Source organism: Punica granatum, chromosome 2, assembly GCF_007655135.1.
Source record: "Punica granatum isolate Tunisia-2019 chromosome 2, ASM765513v2, whole genome shotgun sequence".
Lineage (NCBI taxonomy): Eukaryota > Viridiplantae > Streptophyta > Magnoliopsida > Myrtales > Lythraceae > Punica > Punica granatum.
In genome coordinates this window covers 28,589,222-28,614,552 of record NC_045128.1, presented here as the reverse complement: position 1 = coordinate 28,614,552, position 25,331 = coordinate 28,589,222, and the positions used below count along the sequence as shown (strand labels likewise).

The following is a 25,331-nucleotide window of genomic DNA, read 5'->3' as shown; positions in this document are numbered from 1 at the left end:
GACTGAGATTAATCGCCGGATTTACACCGGGCTCGGTCCCGAATGGGAACCCATTGTACTTGCTCAATCCGAACGAATGCTTACCATTAGCACGGATGAGCTTCAATCGTTGCTTGTCGGGCACGAAGAGCGACGTCTGTATGTAGCCACCCATGGAGATCAAACAGTGTAATCGATTTCCTCCGCTAGCGCTCCTCTCTCCAGAATACTCAGTGCTCCTCTGACTGAAGCTCACTACGTTGATGGCCGGAACATTTCGAACAGCCACAACAAGGGTAAAGGTAAGGGAGGAAAAGGAAACGGAAAAGCAGGAGGTTCGAGTGATCGCTCGGCTTCCTTTGGTGTTTCGTCTGATCGCGGCAGTGGGAAGAAAATCCCCAATCAGGGATCGGGTGGAGAAGACAAGTTGAGCGGGTCGGGTTATGTCAGTTCGGGTCAAGCCTACCTGCGTGTTGACCCGCGCCTTGGCCTGATCAACTATGGGCCTTATTTCGGTAGTCGGCCCAATCCAATCACTTCCTCCGCCCGTGGGTCCTTTCCTCTTGGGCCGAATCAGCAGCACGGTCCAATACAACACTCCAAGCCCAGTTTTTCTATTGTCTGTCATATTTGCAATCGAGTTGGTCACACCGCGCCATTCTGTCAGTTCTCTGGAGCTCAAGCTCATATGGCCTATGGATCCTCACCGGCACTCTATGATCCAGACTGGTATATGGACTCGGGAGCTACACACCATGTGACTTCAGATATTTCTAACCTCAGTATTCATGATGATAATCAGAGTTCTAATCATCTTTTTGTGGGTGATGGTAAATCTCTCCCGGTTTTAGCCTCTGGTTCTCTACCATTAAACTTCCTTCATGGCCTTTACATCTAAATCACATCCTTTATGCTCCTAATATTTCCAAAAATCTCATTTCCATTTCCAAAGTTGCTAAAGATAATGCTTGTTTCTTTGAGCTTCACCCAAATTGTTTCATTGTGAAGGATCGTCGTACACGCCAGGAGCTTATGCGTGGCCTAGTTAAAAATGGACTCTATTGTTTTCATTCGAGAGGCAGGCGCATCAACCGTCCTCAAGCTCATTTCTCTGTGTCCGGGTCCAGTATCTTATGGCATCAACGCCTTGGGCACTCCTATTTTCCCATAGTTTGTTGTGCTTTACGTTTTCTTAATAATGATCATGTTGGTCATATCTAAATTGCAGTCAATGGTATCTTCCACCGTATCTCTTGTCCTCATGTTCCTCAACAGAACAGCTCTGCTGAACGCAAACACCGTCATATTGTTGACATGGGTATCACATTACTCTCTCATTCTTCTGTTCCATCGAATTTTAGGATTTTGCCTTCGAAACAGCAGTGTACCTTATTAACAGGTTAACTACAAAATCCCTTGGTTTCAAATCTGCTTTCGAGGTACTTCATAGTAGTCTACCAGATTACTCTAATTTACGGGTTTTTTGGTGTCTTTGTTATCCTTACTTACGATCTTATATACGTCATACATTAGAACCTCGATCTCAACCCTGTGTCTTCCTTGGATATCCTTACCATTATCAGGGATATCGATGTCTAAATTCTATCACTGGTCGCATCTTCCTATCCACTCAAGTTGTTTTCGATGAGCATTCATTTCCTTTCAGGACAGGTGCGCCTATCTCGGTGGATGCTAGTCGGTCCTCAATTGGTCCCGCACTTGCTACTAGTATGTCTATTCCCTCCTCTTCAAGTAACAATTCTACTTATATTCCCATTCCTTCATCTGTTTCTATGCCTTTTCATGAGCCCTGTAGTCCCGCCACCCTACCTTCTAAGTTGCATGTTCCAACTCCTGAGATTCATGACCAGTCCATTGAGTCTGGAATTCCGGTTGGGGATGTTGTGGGTAATGATGTTGCACCTGCTACTCAGAACACTCACAGGATGGTGACAAGGTCTAAGGATGGTACTCTGCCTCCTCCTCGATTCACCATATCTCGCCATCCTTCTACTTTCTCTTTTTCCACTGCCTTGCAGGAACCTCAGACCTTTGCACAGGCTCGTAAACACTGTGCTTGGCGGGAAGCAATGAAGGAGGAATATTTGGTATTACTCCAAAATCATACCTGGGATCATGTCCCACCATCTTCTGCGCAGAACGTGGTTGGCTGCAAATGGGTTTATCGCATTAAACAGAAAGCTGATGGCACTATTGATCACTATAAGGCTCGATTGGCGACAAAGGGCTTTAATCAGAGAGAAAGAGTAGATTATTCAGAGACGTTTAGTCCAGTCATCAAGCCGGTTACCATTCGGACAATTCTCTCTATTGCTGTCTCATCTCAGTGGCAGATTCGACAACTGGACGTGAAGAATGCATTCTTTCATGGGCATCTCGCTGAGGAGGTTTATATGTCTCAACCTCCCGGTTTCATCGATGCCTCTCGTCTTAATCATGTCTGTCGACTTCGTCGATCTCTTTACGGCCTCAAGCAAGCCCCCCGGGCTTGGTTCCAGCGACTCAATACCTACCTTTAGAGACTTGGGTTTTCGGATTCCAAAGCTGATCCCTCGCTGTTTATCCTCCGAGGACCTAATTTTCTTGTCTATCTTCTCGTCTTTGTTGATGATATCATCCGGACAAGAACCCCAGGTGCACCCTTTAACTCCATAATTACTGCCTTGCAACAGGAATTCGCCATGAAGGATCTCTATCATCTTCACTATTTTCTTGGAATGGAGGCATGCACTGATGGTACTGGACTCTACCTCACACAGTCCAAGTACATTCATGATATCTTAGCTCGCACTTCTATGCTGGAATGCAAGCCTATCAGCTCTCCGGTCTCATCAGGATCTCAGCTTTCTCTTCATGATGGAGATTCTTTTCCAGATCCTTCTCTCTATAGGAGTACAGTTGGTAGCCTCCAGTATCTCTCGTTCACCAGACCTGACATTGCCTATGCGGTAAATCAGGTCTGTCAGTTTATGCACTGTCCAACTACTGTTCACTGGATGGCGGTAAAACGTATCCTACGATATCTCAAGGGTACAATCACATACGGCCTTCATATTCGTCCAGGCCCTATCTCATCTATTCATGGTTTTTCGGATGTTGATTGAGCGGGTAATCCCGATGATCGTCGTTATGTCAGTGGTTTCATTGTTTTTCTTGGCTCCAATCCCATCTCTTGGAGCTCCAAAAAGCAGAGGACAGTCGCCCGGTCGAGCACTGAATCTGAGTATAAGAGTCTCGCCAATGCCACTGCAGAGATTCTATGGCTCCAATCCCTACTTCAGGAACTTGGTGTTTCACAACATCACCCTCCGACTCTTTGGTGTGATAATATCTCTGCAATTTATCTTATGGCGAATCCCATCTTTCATGCTCGGACCAAGCACATTGAGCTTGACTATCACTTTGTGCGGGAACGTTTCATGCGCAAGCAACTATCCATTTACTTCATTTCCTCCGATGACCAACTAGCTGATGCACTCACCAAAGGCTTATCTTCTTCTCATTTTGTTGACATCCGCTCCAAGCTTCACGTGGCACAGTCCCCGTTCGACTTGCGGGGGAGTAATAGCGAAGATTAGCATGAATATTTTTCATTATTGCTTACCATGTATAGTTCATGTATTTTAGTCATGTATAGATAGTTTGCATACTTAGAACTCTGTACATCACTATTTATTCTAATGAATTCACCTCACACAGTAAGTGTGTATTCAGCCAATATACAGTCCTTTCTACAATATTAACCAAAATTGGGGTGTGTGTGGATCATTCCTGATATATAGTTGAAATTACTTATTGCTCTACCATCATCAGTCAAATGGAAAATTTCAAACCCACAGCACCGTGTGTGGATACATGTCGTTTTTGCTTAATAGGCATTCATTCGATTTCGAGAGCATATAGATCCCGAATATATGACGTATATTACAACATATATATTACACATGCTAGCTAGCATGACAACACGAATTTCTTCTTTTTTTTTCAAATAGCAACCATTAAAAAAAAATAATGTAGCGTCAGAAATTAGGGGGGTATTGTATATTCACCGCCTTGCTTATTCATGCATCCTAAAATAAAATACACATATTCAAAGAAAGAAAGATATATATATATACACACACACACATACACATACACATATAATTACATACACATATATATAATTATCAGTTAGATTAAAGGTTGAAAGTTCTACCTATAAGAAGAAGGGGTGAAAATTCCAAAAATAACCAATATCATGTCTGGTTTTCGGCAATTTTCTTTTCTTGTTTAAAAAGAAAATTCTTCATAGGTCATCACCATCACAGACTAAGCCTTTCACGTCTCGCGTTGCCTCTCAATACAAGAAATATTAATTAAGTGTTTAATTTTTAAAAATTGAATGGGTTAAATTTTTAATGAAATAAACAAGTCTTGTTCGATGAGAAAAAAAATTATAAGTACTAAATTCTTCATTGTTTCATATTTTTATTTACTTCACTGCTATGGAACTTTTTTCTGTTTTGAATTTTTGTCCCCGTCATTTTATTATATTATTTATTAAAAAGTAGTGTCAAATATTAGTTAAAAAGGGGAGGTACATATCAGACGTCGATTAAATGAGGAAGAGGGTGGTGCTGGTTTCGTCACAGGCTAACACAATGCATATGGGATCACCGGCGATTATGGAGGCCGCCTGTGACCTCCTCTTTACAGCATTGGTGGCCTGCGACAGGCGAACTGCCCGGATGCCGCTCTTCCCTATCAATCACATCTCCTTTTATCTTTTTGTCCTCTCTTTCCAAGTGAGGAAAAACAGTTTTGGTTGAGCAAATTGATTTTAAAAAAAAAAATGAGAAGGTCTAGTTACTTTAACAACGAAAGGCTCATAACAGGATTTTAAAAAATGATTTAAAACTAAAACAGCAAAATGTCAAAAGATAGAGGTCTAAAAGTGTCTTTTTCCCGTCAATTTTATTTATCAATCAAATAAGTTGTTATTAAGTACAAATAATTTAATTTTAAGCTTAATTGAAATAAATAAATAAATACATGCTAAATGTAAAATATATTTAATAAATAGTAAATATTCTGGTATTTAACGGAGGAATGATTTATCTTTAACATATATGTTAGGACTTGCTAAATTGATTTTTATTCGAGAAAATAAATATTATTTGATGTCTAAAGTATTATATCATATTCAAAATATATATCAGCGTGTTATCTATAACTCATCCTATTATGAGAATATAAAATCTGATGCATTATCAAAAAACTATCCGAAATTTCCATAATTGACAACAAAACATAGAATAAGTGCCGGACGATCCACATATTTTTGCATTAATGTATGTATCATGAGACCCACTCAACATTACATAACATTTTTTTGATCACCATTCTAACATATCATTTGACCATTAGGAAAAAAAGGGGGAACAAAATAAAACAAAAAGTCGTGCCTCGCACCTATGAGTTGCGCCCCACTAAATCAATGACGTCCTTCGATTTCCCTTTCCATGCACAAACATATATATACATTCATCGATCGAAGCTCAAATCACACAACTTCATACACAAAAACAACTAAGAGAACCAAGATTAACTCAAGTGAGTGATTGATGGCCTCTTTGTATGGGAAGATCAGTGAAGCCGAGCAGGCGAGGCTCAAAGCTCGCCGGAAATCCTGGAGGAGGATCATCACCATTGCCTTGTCTTCCGTCGTCCTCGCTGTTGTCATAGTGGCTGCTGTTGTTGGGACACAGTCCCACAGAGCTGGCTCCAAGAAGGATGGAGTGGGCAGCGACCCCAGTTCGTTGTCGACCTCGGTGAAGGCCGTGTGCGATGTGACATTGTACAAGGAGTCGTGCTACAATAGCATGTCCCAGAAAGTGAAGCCCAACCAGTTCGTGCAGCCGCACGATCTGTTTAAGCTGTCGGTCATGGTGGCGATGGACGAACTGAGTAAAGCGTCTGAGCATATCTCGGGTCAGATGAAGGCGATGAATGACTCGGCGGCAGCGGCAGCAGTAGACAGCTGCGGGGAGCTCCTGGACCTTGCGATGGATCATCTGAATGGCTCTTACATGTCGGGCCTAGATGCTTCAGATGATCTACGGACCTGGCTCAGCACGGCCAGGACATGTCTCGAGACTTGCATTGATGGGTTCGACGAGTTAGCCCTTGGGCCGTTGAAAGGCACGGTCAAGGGCTACCTGAAGACCCCGCAAGAGCTCACTAGCAACAGTCTTGCCATCATCACGTGGATCTCGAACATCATGGGCTCGATCAAGTTGAGGCGGCTCATGGGGTTCGACTATCCTCATAAGAGCAGCCAAGTGGCGCCCAAGCCGTTGCATCATAAGGACCAAAGCTTCCCCGAGTGGCTTAAACCCAAGGACCGGAAGCTCATTCAGAGCTCGGCGGATCTGAGGAAGATTGCGAATGTGGTGGTGGCCAAGGACGGGTCAGGGAAGTACAAGACCATCAAGGCCGCATTAAAGGCCGTGCCTGACAAGAGTGACAAGAGGTATGTCATATACGTGAAGAAAGGGGTTTACGTGGAGAACGTCCGGGTCGAGAAGCCCAAGTGGAACGTCGTGATGGTTGGGGATGGCAAGGACGCGACCATAGTGTCCGGGAGACTGAACGTTGTGGATGGGACCCCGACATTTCAATCCGCAACTTTCGGTAATTAGTCTTTAACTCTCGAGTCTTTTTATTTAGTATATATGATATATTCACTAAAGATTCTGTTATTCTTGCTCGTGGTAGCTGTTTTCGGGAAAGGATTCATTGCCCGGGACATGGGGTTCCGCAACACTGCAGGCCCGAGCAAGCATCAGGCGGTGGCGCTAATGTCTACTGCAGATCAGTCGGTGTTCTACCGTTGCAAGTTCGACGCATTCCAAGACACCCTGTACGCCCACTCAAACCGACAGTTCTATCGGGAGTGTGACATCTTAGGGACAGTCGACTTCATCTTCGGAAATTCGGCAGTCGTGCTCCAGACATGCAACATCCGCCCCAGGGTCCCAATGAAGGGCCAGCAGGACACAATCACTGCCCAGGGCAGGGTCGACCCAAACCAGAACACTGGGATATCGATTCAAAACTGCACCCTTTGGCCGTGGGGGGACCTGCGTAATGTAAGAACCTATCTCGGGAGGCCATGGAAGAATTACTCGAGGACAGTGTACATGACCTCGTTGATGGGGGGCTTCATCGACCCCAAGGGCTGGCTACCTTGGACAGGGGACTCGGCGCCGAGCACGATCTACTATGCAGAGTACAAGAACTACGGGTCAGGGTCCAACACGAAGAACCGGGTCAAGTGGAAGGGGCTGAGGACAAATCTAAGCACCAAAGAGGCTGAGAAGTTCACCGTGAAGTCATTCATCATGGGGGACAGTTGGATCAAGAAGGCCGATGTCAGCTTCAAATCTGGCCTGTGAGAGGGGATACATATCCACATACATGACACCTGAAGGAGGAAGTAAAAATTAAAATTTGGCTCTATTTATAATAATTTTCTTCTGGATATGCATTTTTTTGGTGATCAAAATCACACGCAATATTAATTTAGTATTGATTTCGAAGAGCTGGTTCAATAAATTCATGGAACTGAAAGATAATTATAAGGTTTCACATTATTTTGCCCAATATATACACAGTATGCATGTCTCATCCATCTATAATGTATTCTTTCTGCACTATATTGATCAACTGGATTTTCTCGTGCCGTGTCTATTGTTGTAACATGGTAATCAGAGAGCGACTGCTGAGCTTGTGATTTGGGTAGTTTTAACCTATTGGGACAATGGCGATTTCATTACGCTTACAAAAGGTTTACTGCTCATGTGCGACTACTCCATATACAAACTAAGGCAAGGTATCCACAACTTCGACAAAATGAGAGAGCACATGAACGAGATCAAGGACCGTCTGTTTGCCAAAGCAAGAGGCATACGAGATTCTGGAGCTCCCGGTCCAGTACTGCTGGAATGTGTCATTTATGCATGAGCAAGTGCCTTGATCTCATAAGCACAAATCAACTTGTTCTCTTCCAGCTACTAACAATCGATACAAATGCTCTAGGTCCTTTTTTACAAGCTCCTTCTCCCCGAGCCAAAGTCACAGCAACTTATAAGAAAAATGTGTGGCGATTTCATAACAAATTGTTGTTCAACAGTTTAAGTGCCAGCAGTTTCGATGTCATAACGAAGCGTATCTTCCTATTGTGTAATGTTTCACCCAAAAGGTAATCAAACTTGTCAAGTGACTGATAGCACCAAGGAATAAAGTGCATAACTGATAAATTGTGAAATGCAGGGACATCTGAAACGGATTGAAACTTTAAGGGTAAATAAAGACAAAGGTAATAATTCGTAGGTTCCGGAATGAAAGTCGTTTTTCTTTTATTTCTTTTTTTTTATGAATTTCATAGGTAGACGATTACCCCACTACATCCGAAGCTTCTCAAATCCGACTCCAAATTCAAGTGGTAGTGGATCCAATTGAATCCATGGATGCTACCCTACAATGAAATGACCTTTTATCTACGTAAGAAAAATTTATACAAAAGAAGATTTAATTATTCTTTTTATATTGGAGTTTCGGATCGATAACTTAAATTTTTGCTAGAGTTTTTATTAAGATATCGGTAACTATAATAAGATGAGCATATATAATACGAGAAGTTAGATATTAATTATTTCATTAATATTTTTTTCGGTGTGTAACATAGTATATAGAAGGGTTTGCTTACTATGGGATAAAGCTCTCCCATCAAAAATTTGTTCTATTCACAATACTCAAATCCAAGACCTCACTTAATGAGAATAAGTATCGAACCGCTTGAATTAACTCTAATTGGTATTTCATTAATATTTTGTTCAATATAATTACTTCTCTTGAATTATTGCATTAACTAGCCATGTGACCCATATTTTCATTTATACTTAATACTACTCTTCTATTCCGTGTGTTGCAAGGGTTCGTTATTGCATACCTATTATTATTTTTATGGGATTTACTCACATTTTTAACAAAATACTTCTTATTAATAAAAAATGATTAATTTCAATTTAAAACAATAATTCTCAATAGCATTAGACTAAATATAAATAATCCAATAATAATGTTGCAACTAAGTATCCTATCCAATATGAATTATATATCTATTTAATCATTGATATATCATTACAACGATTTATCATGGATAATCCGTTCACATATTTACTGATTGTTAAATTTATTTTTGCTCTAGAAGTACTGTTTTGTGGGCTTTTAATTTTCAAATGTTAGTCAATTATATATATATATATATATATATTAATTTTGTGAATAATAATTTCATGAAATTAATGATTTTATTTGCAAATGACATCAGTATCATTAAATTAGTTTCCTTGCAATAATATTTTTATTTTAAAATTAATAATAAATTAATTATTTTTTTTACCGTGCTATCTATTGCAATTCACCTATTGTTATCACAAAGTTATATAACTCATTTAGATCCTTGAAAAACCAATTTCTTTTAAGTCATTTAGTTGATTATTTATTATGTTGATTATTTGAACAATATTAATTAAAATTTGTATATTTATGAGATTATGCATTGTCATATATATAAACCAATTTTTAGCTATTCATATATATATATATATATTTATATTTATATCTAAATATAATATTCTCTATAGAATCAATTTCTGCACTTAATATCACTTACTAATAATTTTTTAAATTATATTAACTCGAAAAACTTGCTCTTGTATACATTCAATAGTGTATTTTACTACAAATAGTGTTAGATATATGGATACGATAATTAATAATATAAGTTTGTAATTATATAAGTAATTTAAAATTATCTTTCGTATCTTGAACGTCTATTATATCAAATATAATGGTTAAAATAATATAAAAATATAAACTATATTGAAATCTTATTTTATGACATAAGAAAAATTTATAAAAATTATTTATCAGTAATGCAAATTGACAATTCTAACCCTATTAAATATAACCTCATTAATTGCTTTTAGGAGTCAATTTTACTTATATATATGGATGATATGAAATATACAAAACAACAGTCATTTAATCTTAATAAACTAAAACTGTTGTATACATATTCACATAGCACGTCATCAATTTTCTTTGTTTTTCTTTATTGTTCAAACGTTTAAAAAAAAACACATAGGGAGACATACAATCACATGATTAGAGGTGGTACAGTGGAATTGCAACATTCCCTTTCTAGCAAATGCCAGAGATCGATTCTTCGTGCCCGCACACTTTTATACCTGTCACTTCTGATTTTCTTCTCTTTTTTTGATTTGATGAAAGATAATTTAATCACTTTATTTTCATTTTCTTGAGGTATGACATTTACATACTTATATAAAATTAAAATGGATTAAACTTTAGATAAGTACCATGATATAATGCGTAATACACTAAATTTATTAGTTTTGTTTAATGACTAAATAAAATTACTTGCATAATATTGAAATGCAAAAAATTACCTCCATATCAATTTTTTTTTATTTTCATGATATAAATGATATTTTTATTTTTAATAATTATCTAAATTAACCCTTTCAGTTTCAATTTCTTTCCTCATTCTAAAGAAAAACCATAATTTAGAAATGTCCATACCACTATCAGGTGTGGTATTTAATTATAGGGGGAAAATACACAGTTTCCAACAAAAAAAATATTAATCCATCACTTGTATCAAAATACATTTTTCTGATTATTTTATATTTATGTCTTGAGTTATCTATTGATTGAACCTTAAATAATATGACGTGACCCATCATATGAAGTATGACATAAGATAAATGAAACAAAGATATTTTTGGTACTATAAGTTTAATTTTCGGTCAACTTGTATCCTCTAAATTTTAAAAGTGGCGAATTAATCCTATATGTTTGTTTTGTAAGGGAATATTGGTCCATTTCGTGACTTACATGATAAAAAATATCTTCTTTATTTCAAAACTTATAGGATAACATTTTAATTGAAAGCCAACTTATAGGACCAAAAATGTCTTTTTAAAAACTTATAGGATCCAAATTGTCTTACGGAGTAAGCGTATATAACTGATTCGGTAGTTTTAAATCTTATAAGACTAAAATTGACTAAATACCAAACTTATAGAACTAAAAATATATTTTTCCTTAAGATAAATAAAACAAATGGTGAGTTGACTAATCATAAAACAATAAAAATTTTATAACATATACAAAAGCTTATAATTTTCAAATATAATGAAATGATCCTCAATTTTTCAAATACAAATGCACATGAAATTTTTGATTATATCAATTAAGTTTAAAACTTAATTTGATTGAGTTAAAGGATCTTTTTTTGCTTACCTATTTACTCTTTATGGTAATATACTGTGCACATGCTTTATTAATACCAAAATTTTATTTATATATTATTCATATATTGTGAGATCGATCATGCTTTAGAATATAATCTATTCCTTAAACAATTTCATAAAATTTGCAAACAATTAATATTCTTTGATTAGACCAAATATTATTAAAATATTTTCATCTAATTATTAATCGGATAAGCCATTCCCCCGCAGCAGGGCGGAGGACTTGTTTCCAGTATCATTTAAATCTCCTGTATATGGGTGGCGAGCAGGGTGGATTTTCCCACCCTCAGCCACCATCCTAGATTATTATTATTATTTTAATATTTTTTGAATTGAAGTATATATATCTTTTTTATGGAGTTTATCACATGAAAGAGCGGGATAGACGGGGCATAAAGAAACCAGAGAATTCGACGTGGATAATGAGAGAACGAAACTAGAGGATTTGACACCGTAAACTTACGATTCAAATTTCCTCATGCACGTATAGACAGTTTTCCCCATCTGCCAATTCTTAGATGACGGAAGAGTCGTTTGAAAGAACTGCAGTTAGAGTTGAAGAGCTAAATGTTGTTCTCCGGTGCTTATGCAGAGAAGAGTGATTAGAATATTCATCAGTTCATGATAATTGTCTTGGGATGGCATTTAATCAAATAAGTATAGGAAGATCATTTCATTTGCGTGACCAGAATTAAAGATAACGAAATGCTGATTCCTTGACAGAAACATGCTTAATTATTAGATACACATTGACAATGAGATGCAGTCAGAACGCTGAAAGATCACGGCATGATTCATGGACTGACAGAGTTTCACATGCTACCAGAGTTTCACACGTTCATATGCGACTACTAATGGTTGCTGTCTTTTGGAACAACGAAGTAGCAGAGCGATTTATTTCAATATTCAGAGAGAACGAAAGACAAACAAGCACACAAACACTCCTTCACCCATTGCAATTGGTAGAGGTCAAGTTGTTGTTGTTGAGCCAATGAAGTCCACTGCTCGAGTGAATACCTGAGAGCGGTTTCCATCTGGAATGCTAAGTGGAGGATTCAGGAACAATGGCGCCAGAGGAAGCGGGAACTATGGAGGAGGAAACAGAAGCTACAACGGGGGTGGGATGAACAACCCGCCTGACCTTGGGAACAGAAACAGTGGCAGAGGAGGGCACTTCCTTCGTGGGTGATCAAAATAATTACATTTGATGACGTTCATCATTTAAGTGAGTGTAGAGAATAAAGACTTGACATGCTTGGACGAGATCATTCGCATATGCATGCATATTTGAGCAGCAAGTCTAGAAATCATGAAATTTTCTTCATGCGATAATATTTTTCAATTTTGCACTTGGGAATCTTGGTTTAAGCGATCAAACGTTCGGCCAACTCCCTTGTAAACGAATATGTGATCAGACCGAGTTCGAACCATGGTGATTTACGTGGACTCAGGACAGAATCTTGTCTCGTGAATACTTTCTTTGATCAGCAAATTTTATATCCTATGATCTGCAATCTTAGCTTTTCCATGGATTGATAAAGATATCTTGTTTATAACTCTCGATATCTTATTCATATTTCGATAAAATGTGTCTTCCTTGGAGAGGGCTTGTCATGTGAATGGGTGATAAAGGGAGAGAAAGAGGTTGTACGGAACAACTCTGTCACTACATCGCCAGACTGAAAACCAATATGTTTAGACGCCCATTCGATAGTGCAACGGCCTTTTCCGACAGCAGTTTCATGCCCCCTCAGACCACTCAAGCTACCGGCCATTATCGGCAAGGAAGCATTCATCAAGACCTCCACAAGGACGCACTCGACAAGACTTCCACATGGAAGTATTTATCGAGACTTCCACATGAAGCACTCACCGAGACTTCCACAATGAAGCAACTATCAAGACTTCACAAGGAAGCATCTATTGAGGCTCTGAACAAAATCATTTGCTTATCCCTAAAATCATTCCAAGAGCGACATGTATCCAAGAAAAACTTCAATCATTTCAATTTGTTTGAAAGGGAAAAAGGAGAGGTAATGTCTATCCCCAAATAGTAATCCGGATTATCCATCAACCTCAGTGACCACTAATTCGAAATTGATGCGGTAAGGAACTATAGAATATATGAATACCACAAAAACAGTAAATCAACCTTTGTTGCACAGCATATAAAGAAAGCAATCTCATAGAAATCAGAATTAAGCAACACTATCTAGAGGGGGAATGGCACAGTGGTGCAACTCTCGCCTAGTGACCAAGATGTCTCAGGTTCGATACCCAGTGAGACTACCCCCACCCCTTTATTAGATATTTAAGATTTCTATTTCAATGTACTAGGCTCATGGGCCTCCCTTATAACCGGAAAAAAAAAAAAGAATTAAGCTACACTATTCATTAATCAACACAACTTTAGCAGTTACGTAAACATCAAAGGTGCGAGCAACTGAGCGAGATAAACAGTAAGCTCTCATGGCCAAGAAGCCTCAAGCAACCGCTTGAGCGACCAAACAAAAGAGCGTGGATAAGAAGGGGACAGTAAAAATGTTACGCATAACTAACTACTATGGGCTCTGCCATTCAGACCCCACAGCGAGGGGCAGATGATGGGCTTCATTATAAAGGTTCCCGAAAATATCAATATAATAATAATGGCCCAAAGAAAGCCCGGTCCAAACACAAGCCCACGAGCCCATTCAAGAGCAGTTATCTCCCTCTATGCTCTATAAATAGGAATGATCTGCCCCCGGAACGTGGGGTTCCGGTCTGAATCCGACATGGTTAGGCACCCCCATAGTGTACCGGACATCAAATAGGAAGTATATTCGTCGACGGCATTAACTTAAACTTCCTTTCATACCGCGTGAAAGTATTATCGCTCACGGTATTAAATTATTAGTATGCATGTGCTTTTGCTGAAATTTCTCCCATCGTCTAGAAGTCCAATCAAATTAAAATCTAGCAGTTCACCCAAAGGGAAAAAGAAAAATAGCAAAGACCGACTCTTACGGCTTGTTTGGATACCAAGAATGGAGGGGTGGGGTGGGGTGGGGTGGGATTGGGATTTGAAGGGAAGGGAAGGGAAGGGGTGGAAAGGGCTTGGAAGGGAAATAAAATCCTTTGTTTGTTTTACATAGTAATGGGGAATGATACGATATCCCTTCAATCAAAATCCGGCATCTTGTTTGGATAAGCTAAATATTGGAAATGATTAGATGGTATTATAGTTTTCTTATTTTTTATTACCAATTCCTCCTAATTCCACCCTTGCGGTGAAATTGAAAAATAAGGGGTTTGGTGGGATTTACAACCGCTCCTTATACCTCCCCTTACCTTAAAATCTAATGTCCAAACATGGGATTTGGTCCTCTCCCTTTCCCAGTCCTCTCAATCCCTCCTAAGCCCTTAATCCAAACATACAGTTCGGTCAACTTCTAGACAAGCTTTCAGGATAGTCTGGCTAATTAAAATAGAACTGACCAAAAAAAAAAAGAAGGAAATTTAGCATATCAATATCAATTTTTCTATTTTCATAAATTTCAAAACAGAAAATTTTGTAAAAAAAAATTAAAAGTATTATGATTTATTTAATCACACACTGTATCAAAATGACTCTTTGCATGCATAAACATCCTAGTGAATATAATTTAAGTAACATATTTATTTTATCTAATTTCGTTGTATCAATTTTTAATATGATTTCATAACTTAATTGACACCATTTAAGGATGCTCGGAAAACGCACATAAACATGAAGAGGAACTTTTACGTATGTAATTATTAATAAGAAATGTACTTTTTTTTTATTTGCTAGAATAAGAAATTTAACTAAAACAGGTTATAAAAGGTTTTAGAAATAAAAGAAAAACGAAAGGAATGGCCGAAAAAATACGAGGGAAAAAAGAATGCAAACCAAAAATTTCATCTATGGTAGATATAAGAAGTAGGCCCTAGAAAATGAGTTGGCACGCCAACTTCTGGTCCAAATGTTTTGTTCTCAATCAATAATTATCTTTTCATGATTCCCAGTGACAACGACAAGTGATCAACTTCTAATTTCTATGCCATGTGGTAACCTCTGGCTCCACGTCCTGGCTATATATGTTATGTGCATACACATGTTTAGAAAGCTACTGATCATATAGTGCTATATTATATATGGTCCTCATGGACGTTGTCCTTTTCTAAATTAAAGTGGCAACCTTGACCTTATTTATGGTCTTCTTTATAATTTAGTGAATTACTATAGGGAGCATCTCTGATTCATTGAACTTACAAAAGTTAGTCCTATGCAAATAGCAAAGATGAAACTACACCGTGCTTCACACTAATTTTAGAGTTGCACTCGCGCTATGCATTACGTAGATTTTCTCTATTATTCTTCATCTAATACCCACTTCCAACAAGCAGCTTGGACGTCAGTCAAAAAGTCTTCAACCCGATGTAAGAAGCGGTCGTGCACAAACCAAACATGGTCGCAAAACCAAAATTGGTCCTCTACCCTATTGGATTTGGAAAGAGAAGCCACGAATGCATTTCGTTTCTCCTCATGACTCCTTGAATGGATAGGCTACCAATTCTCCTTATACAATTAATAATTTCTTGCCTATATTTAATGTGGATTTATTACTATATATAAAAGAGATTTTCTTTTTTCAATATAATCGCGAGGTGTTCTCAGCCTATTAACTTACACAATCTAAATTCTCTGAGGATATTCGCTCTAGTCTAACTACGAGGTGCTCATTTCAGTGAGTTTCTAAAAGTTTTGGAACGACAAGGAGCCATGAGACTAAAGTTGTGGCAAACATTCTAATAACGAGAATGACGCACAAAACAAAATATTGATCTCTCAATGGATTGAATTTACATGTAATTCATTGATTAAAAATCCACTGAAAATATTTCATGATCACCAAATTTATGTTCAGACAGAATTAATCTCAATTAATAAATTGAAGATACATTCGATCTCTAGTGGATCCTACTATTGTCAAAGCCACCACCAAAACCATATATTAGGAGATGTTGAAGTGTGAACCCTAGTATCCAAAAACTTAATTGGGCCCCGACCAATTCAGTCAAGCCAGGTCGGCCAATTAAAGGATAAAACTCTCCTTGTATGGATTTTCTGCATTTACAAGAACTCAAATCTAAAATCATGTTTAGCGAAATAAGCGTCAAACTGCTTGAATTAATTCATGTTGGTGAAGGAAAATTATTTTCATTTATCTTTCTGATAACCAAACCGAATCATATTTTCCATGTACAGAGAAAGAAAAATGTGGTACGTCACTCATATTTTCCAAAGGAAAAATAGACTTAAAAAAGCAACAAGTAAGAACATTGTAGTAAGGCATCATGAAACCAAGAGTCTCGATCAACCAACTTCCTGTAACAATTCAATCACGGATCCCAGTGAAAATAGGGAAGGGGATCCCCAATCCAATCCATTAATCAATGGTGAATTTCTATCTTCTTTGTAGGAGATAGAGTAGGAAGGATGCATGGGTCAGTATCAGTGTGCAATCTCTCACAATAGATTGCAATTCCTAGATAGTCAAATTAAATCAGTGACTATTAATCGATTTTAATTAGCATAACCCTAATAGCGCAACCCCATGACAATCAAACCGAAGGAGCTAGCAACTAAACGGCTAGAGCTCCCTCGATCGGTCAAACCAGAGACCGTCATTGGGGGAGCCGGCCTATTTATTTATTTTTTGTTCGTTATTACTTAATTTCTTCGTTTCATAACATATATATTCCACTATATACGTTTCTTTCCGATACGTACCTATGGAACCTTAATTAGTCTACGGTTACAGAACCTTAATTAGTTTTAGATAAAAGATGAACTCCACTCATCCGGGGATTAGCTACAATCCTCTGATGAAGCATTAAGTCCTGCCCGGCCTGCATCATTGAGGACCTCTCTCTTTCCCAGGGAAATGAATAAGAAGTGGAATAAGATCAATGGTATTTGAGCCGGCTAGCGTATGCTGATTCATTTCTATGAACGATTCAAAGGCAGAATATTTATCTATATACCCTGCTTAAAGAAGTTCCGTATACGGATAAATTCCTACGATTGGCCCTAAAATTTTGAAAATGATATCTTATCCGTAAAGCAATGGTGAAAAGGACCCTGTTCAAAAACCTAGGAAAAAAAATGGGGAAAAAACAAAAACCAACTCTTTTAGTTGAAATGGAAAAAACCAACTTGAACAAGAAAAGAAAATGTACGTCTAGGCCAGGCCCGTCAGCCTACTCCTCACCAAACGATCAATGATTTGGATTCCCGTTTGATTCGTGGGGTAAACGGACCCCACTAAAATTTGTAAAATATCAAAATAACTGTGGTGTCAAGTGAAAATTGAACCCATTTTAGTATTCTTCTCCCTCTTCTATGACAAAAAGAGTAAATTTTGGGGCCAATTCCAAAAAAAAAAAGAGTCAAAAATCTCTCTCCCACGTGATATATTATCTTTTTTCCCAATATTTTTTTTAGATAGATTAGGAGGAAAAAAATATTTTTTTTCCCAATATTTTCCCTCTTATAATTGTACTATTGACACAAATTAACGAAAGAACCGCCTGATTGCCTCTAACTCCACCGAAACAACCCAAACGATGAACGAAAATAAAAAAGAAACAACTAAATTCCGTCTCGCATACGGCCAATTGGCACGTTTACTTCTGACCCCTCTCATTTTTGGGTAATATGATCACTCTCATGTTTCTCTTAAAAACTGTATGCAATTTCAATTAAGTTCTTTTTTTCCCACTTTCTCATCTACGATATAGTTTCTGTATGTCTGCAACTACAACTAACAAAGTTATTCCTTAAATAAATAAAAATAAGTATAAATATAAAAGTATAAAGTTCACAAAAGTGTTTCTCAATTTCTAAAATTTCAATATTGCCCTCCAATGTATATAGAGATATTATATCTTTTAGGGCTCTTCCTAATTCAATAGTATAATTTTTTTCTATAAAACTCAACCTATGTTTCTCAATATTTCAAAGTCTGTATTCACCATTTGAGGGTTTGTGTTGATTTGTTTTATTTTTATTTATTATTATTTTCAAAATTAATTGTATATGGGAAGTTATTTGTGGAAAGGCATGACTCTTGGATTATTAGAGATAAGTCTCATTAATTATAGAAAGTCATGTACACTAATTGTAAAGATGTATTCATTCATATTGTGATTGAATGTGCCTATTTATTGGAAAAACACGATAGTGATGTTTCTTTCACTAATATAAATACCCATTTTTCTCTCATTTTTAAAATATTTAAAAAATTCTATTGTCTTCCAATGATTCTCTCTCTTCCCCCTATCTTGAAAGTCCTTACAAAATATTCCAAGATCCAAATCCTTATTTTTTGTTCAAAAAATTTTTGATAGCAGTCGATGGATCTTTGAATTTTTTGAATTTTCTATTTGAGAGCACATTAGAAGATCTCCAGTAATTCGTTGTATTTTGGGAGTAGGACATCATCACGCTATTGCATCGAGGTAGTAGTGTAAATCTACTTTGAAGTCAATGTCTTCCAGACATGACTCGAACCGGTTCCGCATACAAAACTTTTCCTCATTTTTCATAATTGTTGATTGTGTGTGTTCTTCGTGTTTCGTGTATAGAGTTTCCAACATAGCAAGCTCTTCCCTGTTCCTTTCCGTGTTGGTGTTATTAGCAATAATTAAGTAACTTCAACTAGTTTCTCTCTGATAATAAAATAATTAACTATTTCCCAACAACAACCATCTATTATGCATATTCACAGATATATTGAATATAATCATTTCATTTATTTATTAGATGACACATGATGAATCTTCACAATATTAAAATATCAAAGAAAAAAGAAAAAGGATTGGAAAGACACAACTCTTCAATCTTTCCGTTGATTGGTCACCTTCTCCGGTTTTTCCCTTCTCCTCTGGGCAACAGGAGAACGCGCGCAAACTCTTTCAATGACCAAAGTTTTTTTTTTTTTATAACCTACATGTTTAAACTTTTAGAAGTCGATGATTATGTTTCCGATAAAAATACTGTCTCTTGTACCCTATCCTTATATGTAATTTTGTTTTGGATTTTCATAAGATACTTACTGGATTAGGTAGTTTCGTTTGACAGTTTTTCTCTCTAAGATCATAAGCTTTATTTTCTGTCAAAAATATTTTGAGTACTGGAAAATTTTTATTTGAAGGAAAAATTTTCAGTATTGTACAACACTTTACATAAAATCTAAAGGACATATAGAGATTAGGTTTAACCTCTATCCATGTGTATAATATTTTATGTTTAATTACATAAAAAATAAATAAAAATTTCTCACGTGCAATACACGCGAATACCTACTAGTTCCTTAAAAAATATACTAGTTTCTTAAAAAATATAATGTCATATTGTATACCTACAGAGTGTATAAGTTTATTTTTTTTCGATCACTATAAGATTTGACATCATGCATTTTACTCGATTCTCTTTTATGTATTTTACCTTTTTATGAAGAGCTATACATATATAATATACATTATTTTTTACAAATATTCATTCACAGATTTAGACTTCTTCCTCTATATTGCTTTTTTCTTAAGAAATTATACTAATTAAATAAATGCTTTTTGAATTACAGGTAACAATTTTTTCTCCCTTTATCCATATGGGAAGAGCCAACAATGAATTTTAATTTCTTTATTAATTTATTTTCATAAATTTATAAAATCCAAACATTTTGATTTTCTTAAAGTCAATCATATCTTCCTTTACTTAATATTATTTTCAAATCTTATTCGTACCTCTCTTTTTATGAGCAAAACTATAAGATTTATATTATTCGAAACACACTCCATGAAATAAAAAGAAAAATGATATCATATATGATAAAATGATACTATCTTTTAAAAAAATTAGATTATTTACTATTACTAGCAAGTTCATAGTCCTTACAAATAACCATTAGTTTCGGTTATAAAATTTATTGATTATTACACAAACCATTATGATGAATCAAAAGTTTAAAAAAGAATTTTAATCCTACGGCAACGTGCATGGTCACCCTTAGTACTAATTAATTGTGTAGATGTATATACTGAAATGTTAGAGGTGTCTCGCATCATGCCTTGAAAACTCGAAGACCCAAAGGAAATGAGGTAGAATCGACCGAAGAGGTGAGGACGTGTCGTGACTGCGGTCAGGGAGCTTACACCGCGGTCAGGGGAACCCGACTTGGTCAGGAAGTCGCAGATTAATATCGAGACCGCAGTTAGGTCTCGTGAGACCGCGACAAGGTGACAAGTAGCAAGTGTTGACCGCAGTCATGTATGGATAGATCGTATTATGGATATTCTTGATATTATGGATATTCTTGATTGTGTAATTGTATATTAGGGAAACTTGTCTATTTGCTAATTGATGTTTTTGGTAGACTTAGATATTAGCCTAGAATAGTTTATAGTTTCCTTACCATGTAATACATGACAGACTATATTATCTGTCCATGGTCGTAATGGAATGCAAGTTGGATTGTTCCAATCTTCACATGGTATCAGAGCGCCTACGCTCCTGGACCGATTGAAATTTTTCAGGCTACAAAATGTCTGATGTGAGTGATGATGAGAGGAGCCCGATAAGGGATACTAGCTCATCGAAGGGAAAGAAGGCAGGGGATGGCTCTGGAAGGAGTGTGGATGTCCCGCCTGTTTATCGCCTTGCTTCCTCAGATAGCACAGGAGCACAGGTGATTGCATGTACCCTTAATGGTGATAATTATTTGACATGGTCACGAGCCATGTTGATAGCTCTTCGGGCAAGGAACAAATTGCCGTTCATCGATGGAACACTCCAGAAACCAGAAGAGGACGATTCTTTGAGAAAAAGGTGGGAGAGATGCAATTCTACACTTATAGCATGGATTTTCAATACAATGGAAGAGAGGCTTCAGGCCACGGTTGCGTATGCAATTAATGCAAAAAGCCTGTGGGACGACCTCAAGGAAAGGTATTCCGAGGGCAACCAGTCGCGTGTTTTTCAAATCAAGACCGAAATTTGCCTATTGAAGCAAGAAGGCTTGGGAATTCGGGACTATTACGGGAAGTTGAAGTTGCTATGGGACGAACTAGAGTTTTATCTCGAGCACCCGAGTTGTAGCTGCGGAGCGAGAGCTACGATTATGGCGCAACGGGAGACGGAGAAGACGTACCAGTTTCTGATGGGATTGACCTCCGAGTTCAACACGATTCGGTCGACAATCCTCAGTATCGAGCCGTTGCCGAACCTCAACAAAGTGTATAACATGGTGGCTAATGAAGAACGACAGAAAATCATTGCTCGTTCGCGGGAATCAGCCCCAGAATCGGCGGTGTTTCTCACAAGTGAAGGAACAGAGCACATGAGAAGGGGAAACAGTAGGGCACAGCTAATCACGGAAGGGAAGACAAGCTGCACTTACTGTGGGAAGTTGGGCCATGTGAGAAATACCTGCTGGGCCTTAATTGGATATCCCTCCTGGCACTCAAAGTCCAAGTCTGGAGCAGGAAAAGGCCCAGCGCTTGGACAGGCCAGACAAAACCCCGGGCCGAGCAGGAAAGCCCAAAGCGCGCGAGGCCCAGACCGCGCAAATGCAGTCCAGACTGGGCAAGAAAGTGGGTCGCGGGCCGAACGTTTAGAAGCCCTCCCCGATGAACAGTTTCAACGATTATTGTCTATGCTTTCACAGGATACCATGGATTCCGGTCGGCTCGTTGGTAATGATTTTAATTTTGTAAATTTGCATAACAAGTGGATTTTGGACACGGGAGCTTCGAAGCATATGACAGGATGTTTTGATAATTTCTCGACATCCTTTCCAATTAAGGGAGGGGCACCAGTACATATTCCTAACGGGGGAGTGGTACAAGCCACTCGAACGGGAACCGTGATAATTGAAGGCTCTATCGAAATTACTGACGTGCTTTATGTGCCCACTTTCAATTGTAATCTGATTTCCATTGCTCGATTATCTAAGGAGATGAATTGTTATGTGACATTTTTCTCCGATCTATGTGTTATCCAGGACCGCACCTCGAGGAGGACACTTGGAGTGGGTGAACTTCGAGGAGGGGTTTATTATCTAAGCCGAGTGGCTACCGCACCGCAATCATGTCAGGCAGTCATAGAGGAATCCGCAGACATCTGGCATCAAAGGCTCGGTCATCCGTCTCGCTTGATAAATTTAAAGGGTATTGATTTGAATTTTGGAGATAGAAGAAATATGGAGTGTGATATATGCCTTAGCGCAAAACAAACACGCTCACAATTTTATTTAAGTATGAATAAAGCTAAGTATCCTTTTCAGTTGGTACATTGTGACCTTTGGGGGCCATACAGAGTTAAAGCTAGCTGTGGGGCGAATTATTTTTTGACTATAGTCAACGACTTTAGTCGAGGTGTGTGGCTATATTTGCTACAAGAAAAATCTGAAGCTAAACGATTTATTATTGATTTTTACAATTTAATTAAAAATCAATTTGATCGTACGATTAAGATACTGAGAAGTGATAATGGAATGGAGTTTTTGTCAAGGGAGTTGCAAGATTTTTTCTCTACGCATGGAATTGTACACCAAACGTCTTGTACAGAGACGCCGCAGCAGAATGGACGGGTGGAAAGGAAACACCGACACATCCTCAATGTTGCTCGGGCACTCATGTTCCAGGCCTCGTTACCGACACGGTTCTGGGGAGAATGTGTGTCTACTGCAGTTCACCTGATAAACATCACTCCATCGTCTTTGCTCGATAACAAAAGCCCACACGAGGTACTTTTCGGCAAATCACCTAACTACTCGAATTTACGAGTTTTTGGGTCGTTATGTTATGCTCACATGCGGACCAAGGATAAATTTGCACCAAGGTCCCGGAAATGTGTTTTCATCGGATATCCACATGGGAAAAAGGGTTGGCGGCTCTATGATTTGAAGAATCAACAAACATTCGTGTCAAGGGATGTTCGTTTCTGCGAGACGGTTTTTCCTTTTGCCTCGAACAGTGGAGAACCGAAGCAAATGAGACGAGGGAGTCCGCTGTTTTTGAGTGAAGGCCTGCTCACCATTTCTCGAAGTTCTTATGAGGAATCCGGACTCGGCACACGGCAGCCCAGCGAACTCAGAAATGATGGGCAGTGGAACAGCCCAAGGCCCAGTCGAGAGAGACAAGTAGGCCTGGAAATAAAGAACGAGCCCAGTAGCAGAGATGAGTATGGTCCAGCCCGACAGGATTTTGAAATTGGCCGGACAAGAGGACATATGGGCCAGACTCAGAAAGAAAGGCAGAGAGTGAAGCCCACAAATGGGGCCAGTCCAAATCAGAAGGAAGCAGGCCAAACAGAAGGAAAGAAGATAATAAGGCCCAGAAATGAGGCCAATCCGGAACGGCAAATTACGGAAATGGGCCGGGCGGAGGAAGATGAGGGTTGTACACATGAAATAAGGGAGAATGGATCGGCTTAAGATAAGGGCCGAATTCTGGAGGTGAGGGGGAGTCGATCAATATTGGAGAACTCGTCTAAACCGGGTTCTTCGCTGGAAAATTCAAATTCAAATCGGGAGAATAGTGACGAGAATAAGCAAGTACTGAGCATGGATAAGAAGGATATCTTGTCGGAAGTGAATTTGCGGAGATCTAAGCGGGTTTCTAGTCTTCCTAAGCACTTCAAAGATTTCATTGTCCACACTGCTCGTCACAAGACCCCTCCTCCTAGTTCATTCATCTCCACGGACTCCTCAGGTACGTCCTACCCTATTGAGAAGTTTATTGATTATTCGGGTATATCTGATCATCATAGAGCATTTCTAGCTGCAATTGACTCTGACAGTGAGCCCACATCATATCGGGAGGCCGTTAAGGATCAAAGATGGAGAATTGCTATGGCAGAAGAAATCCGCGCACTTGAATTGAATAAGACGTGGACAATTGAACAACTTCCTCCTAGTAAACGCCCTATCGGGTGCAAGTGGGTGTATAAGGTGAAGCGCCGGGCCGATGGAAGCATAGAGCGTTATAAGGCTCGATTAGTCGTGAAAGGCTTTACACAAGTGGAGGGAGTGGACTATTGTGAGACTTTTGCACCAGTGGCCAAGCTGGTGACCGTACGGTGTCTTTTGACAGTCGCAGTGGCAAAGGAATGGCAAATCCATCAAATGAATGTCAATAATGCCTTTTTACACAGGGACTTGGACGAGGAAGTCTATATGGAATTGCCTCCGGGTTTCTCCACTTCTAGGAATGGGAATGTGTGCAGACTCCGCAAATCTTTATATGGACTACGTCAGGCATCAAGGAATTGGTTTTCTAAGTTCGCTGATGCACTTCGACAATATGGGTTCATTCAATCTGGTGCGGATCATTCCCTTTTTACCTTCACTCGAGGTACAATTTTTCTTGGCGTATTGGTTTATGTGGACGACTTAATCATTGTTGGGAATAGTCGTAGCCATTGTGACTCTTTCAAGGGCTATCTGGATAAGTGCTTTCGTATAAAGGACTTGGGACCCTTGAAGTATTTCCTTGGCATTGAGGTCACCAAAATGGACTCTGGACTTTTTCTCAGTCAACGAAAGTATGTCCTTGACATCCTGACTGAGTGTGGTATGTTGGCATCGCGACCATCACCTTTTCCCATGGAACAGCACCATCGCTTGTCCACGAGTTTTAGTGACTTATTATAGGATCCTGCTAAGTACAGACGACTGATTGGGAGGCTAATTTATCTGACTATTACCAGGCCAGAAATTAGCTATTCTCTTCATATTTTGGCACAGTTTATGCAGGAACCACGCCAGGATCATTGGGATGCAGCTATGCGGGTTCTTCGATACTTGAAGCAGTCTCCTGGTCAGGGAATTTTTTTGCAGCCCACCTCTCTCGAACTTGAGGCTTTCTGTGATTCAGATT

At 38.4% G+C, this 25,331-nt stretch overlaps 1 protein-coding gene across 1 annotated transcript; it reads left to right on the top strand.

Annotated features, from left to right (window-relative positions):
- Positions 1 to 5,586: 5,586 nt before the first annotated feature.
- On the top strand, positions 5,587 to 7,726 carry LOC116195203 (putative pectinesterase/pectinesterase inhibitor 24). The gene is made up of 2 exons (XM_031524198.1): positions 5,587 to 6,675; positions 6,760 to 7,726. Exons 1-2 carry the CDS (start codon positions 5,607 to 5,609, stop codon positions 7,437 to 7,439), a joined length of 1,749 nt encoding a protein of 582 aa, XP_031380058.1. The 5' UTR covers positions 5,587 to 5,606; the 3' UTR covers positions 7,440 to 7,726.
- The last annotated feature ends 17,605 nt before the right edge of the window (positions 7,727 to 25,331 follow it).

Coding starts and splice junctions, on each gene's coding strand:
- LOC116195203 (XM_031524198.1), top strand. CDS start 5,607: ATGGCCTCTTTGTATGGGAAGATCAGTGAAGCCGAGCAGGCGAGGCTC. Junction 6,676..6,759: donor ATTTCAATCCGCAACTTTCG/GTAATTAGTCTT, acceptor TGCTCGTGGTAG/CTGTTTTCGGGAAAGGATTC.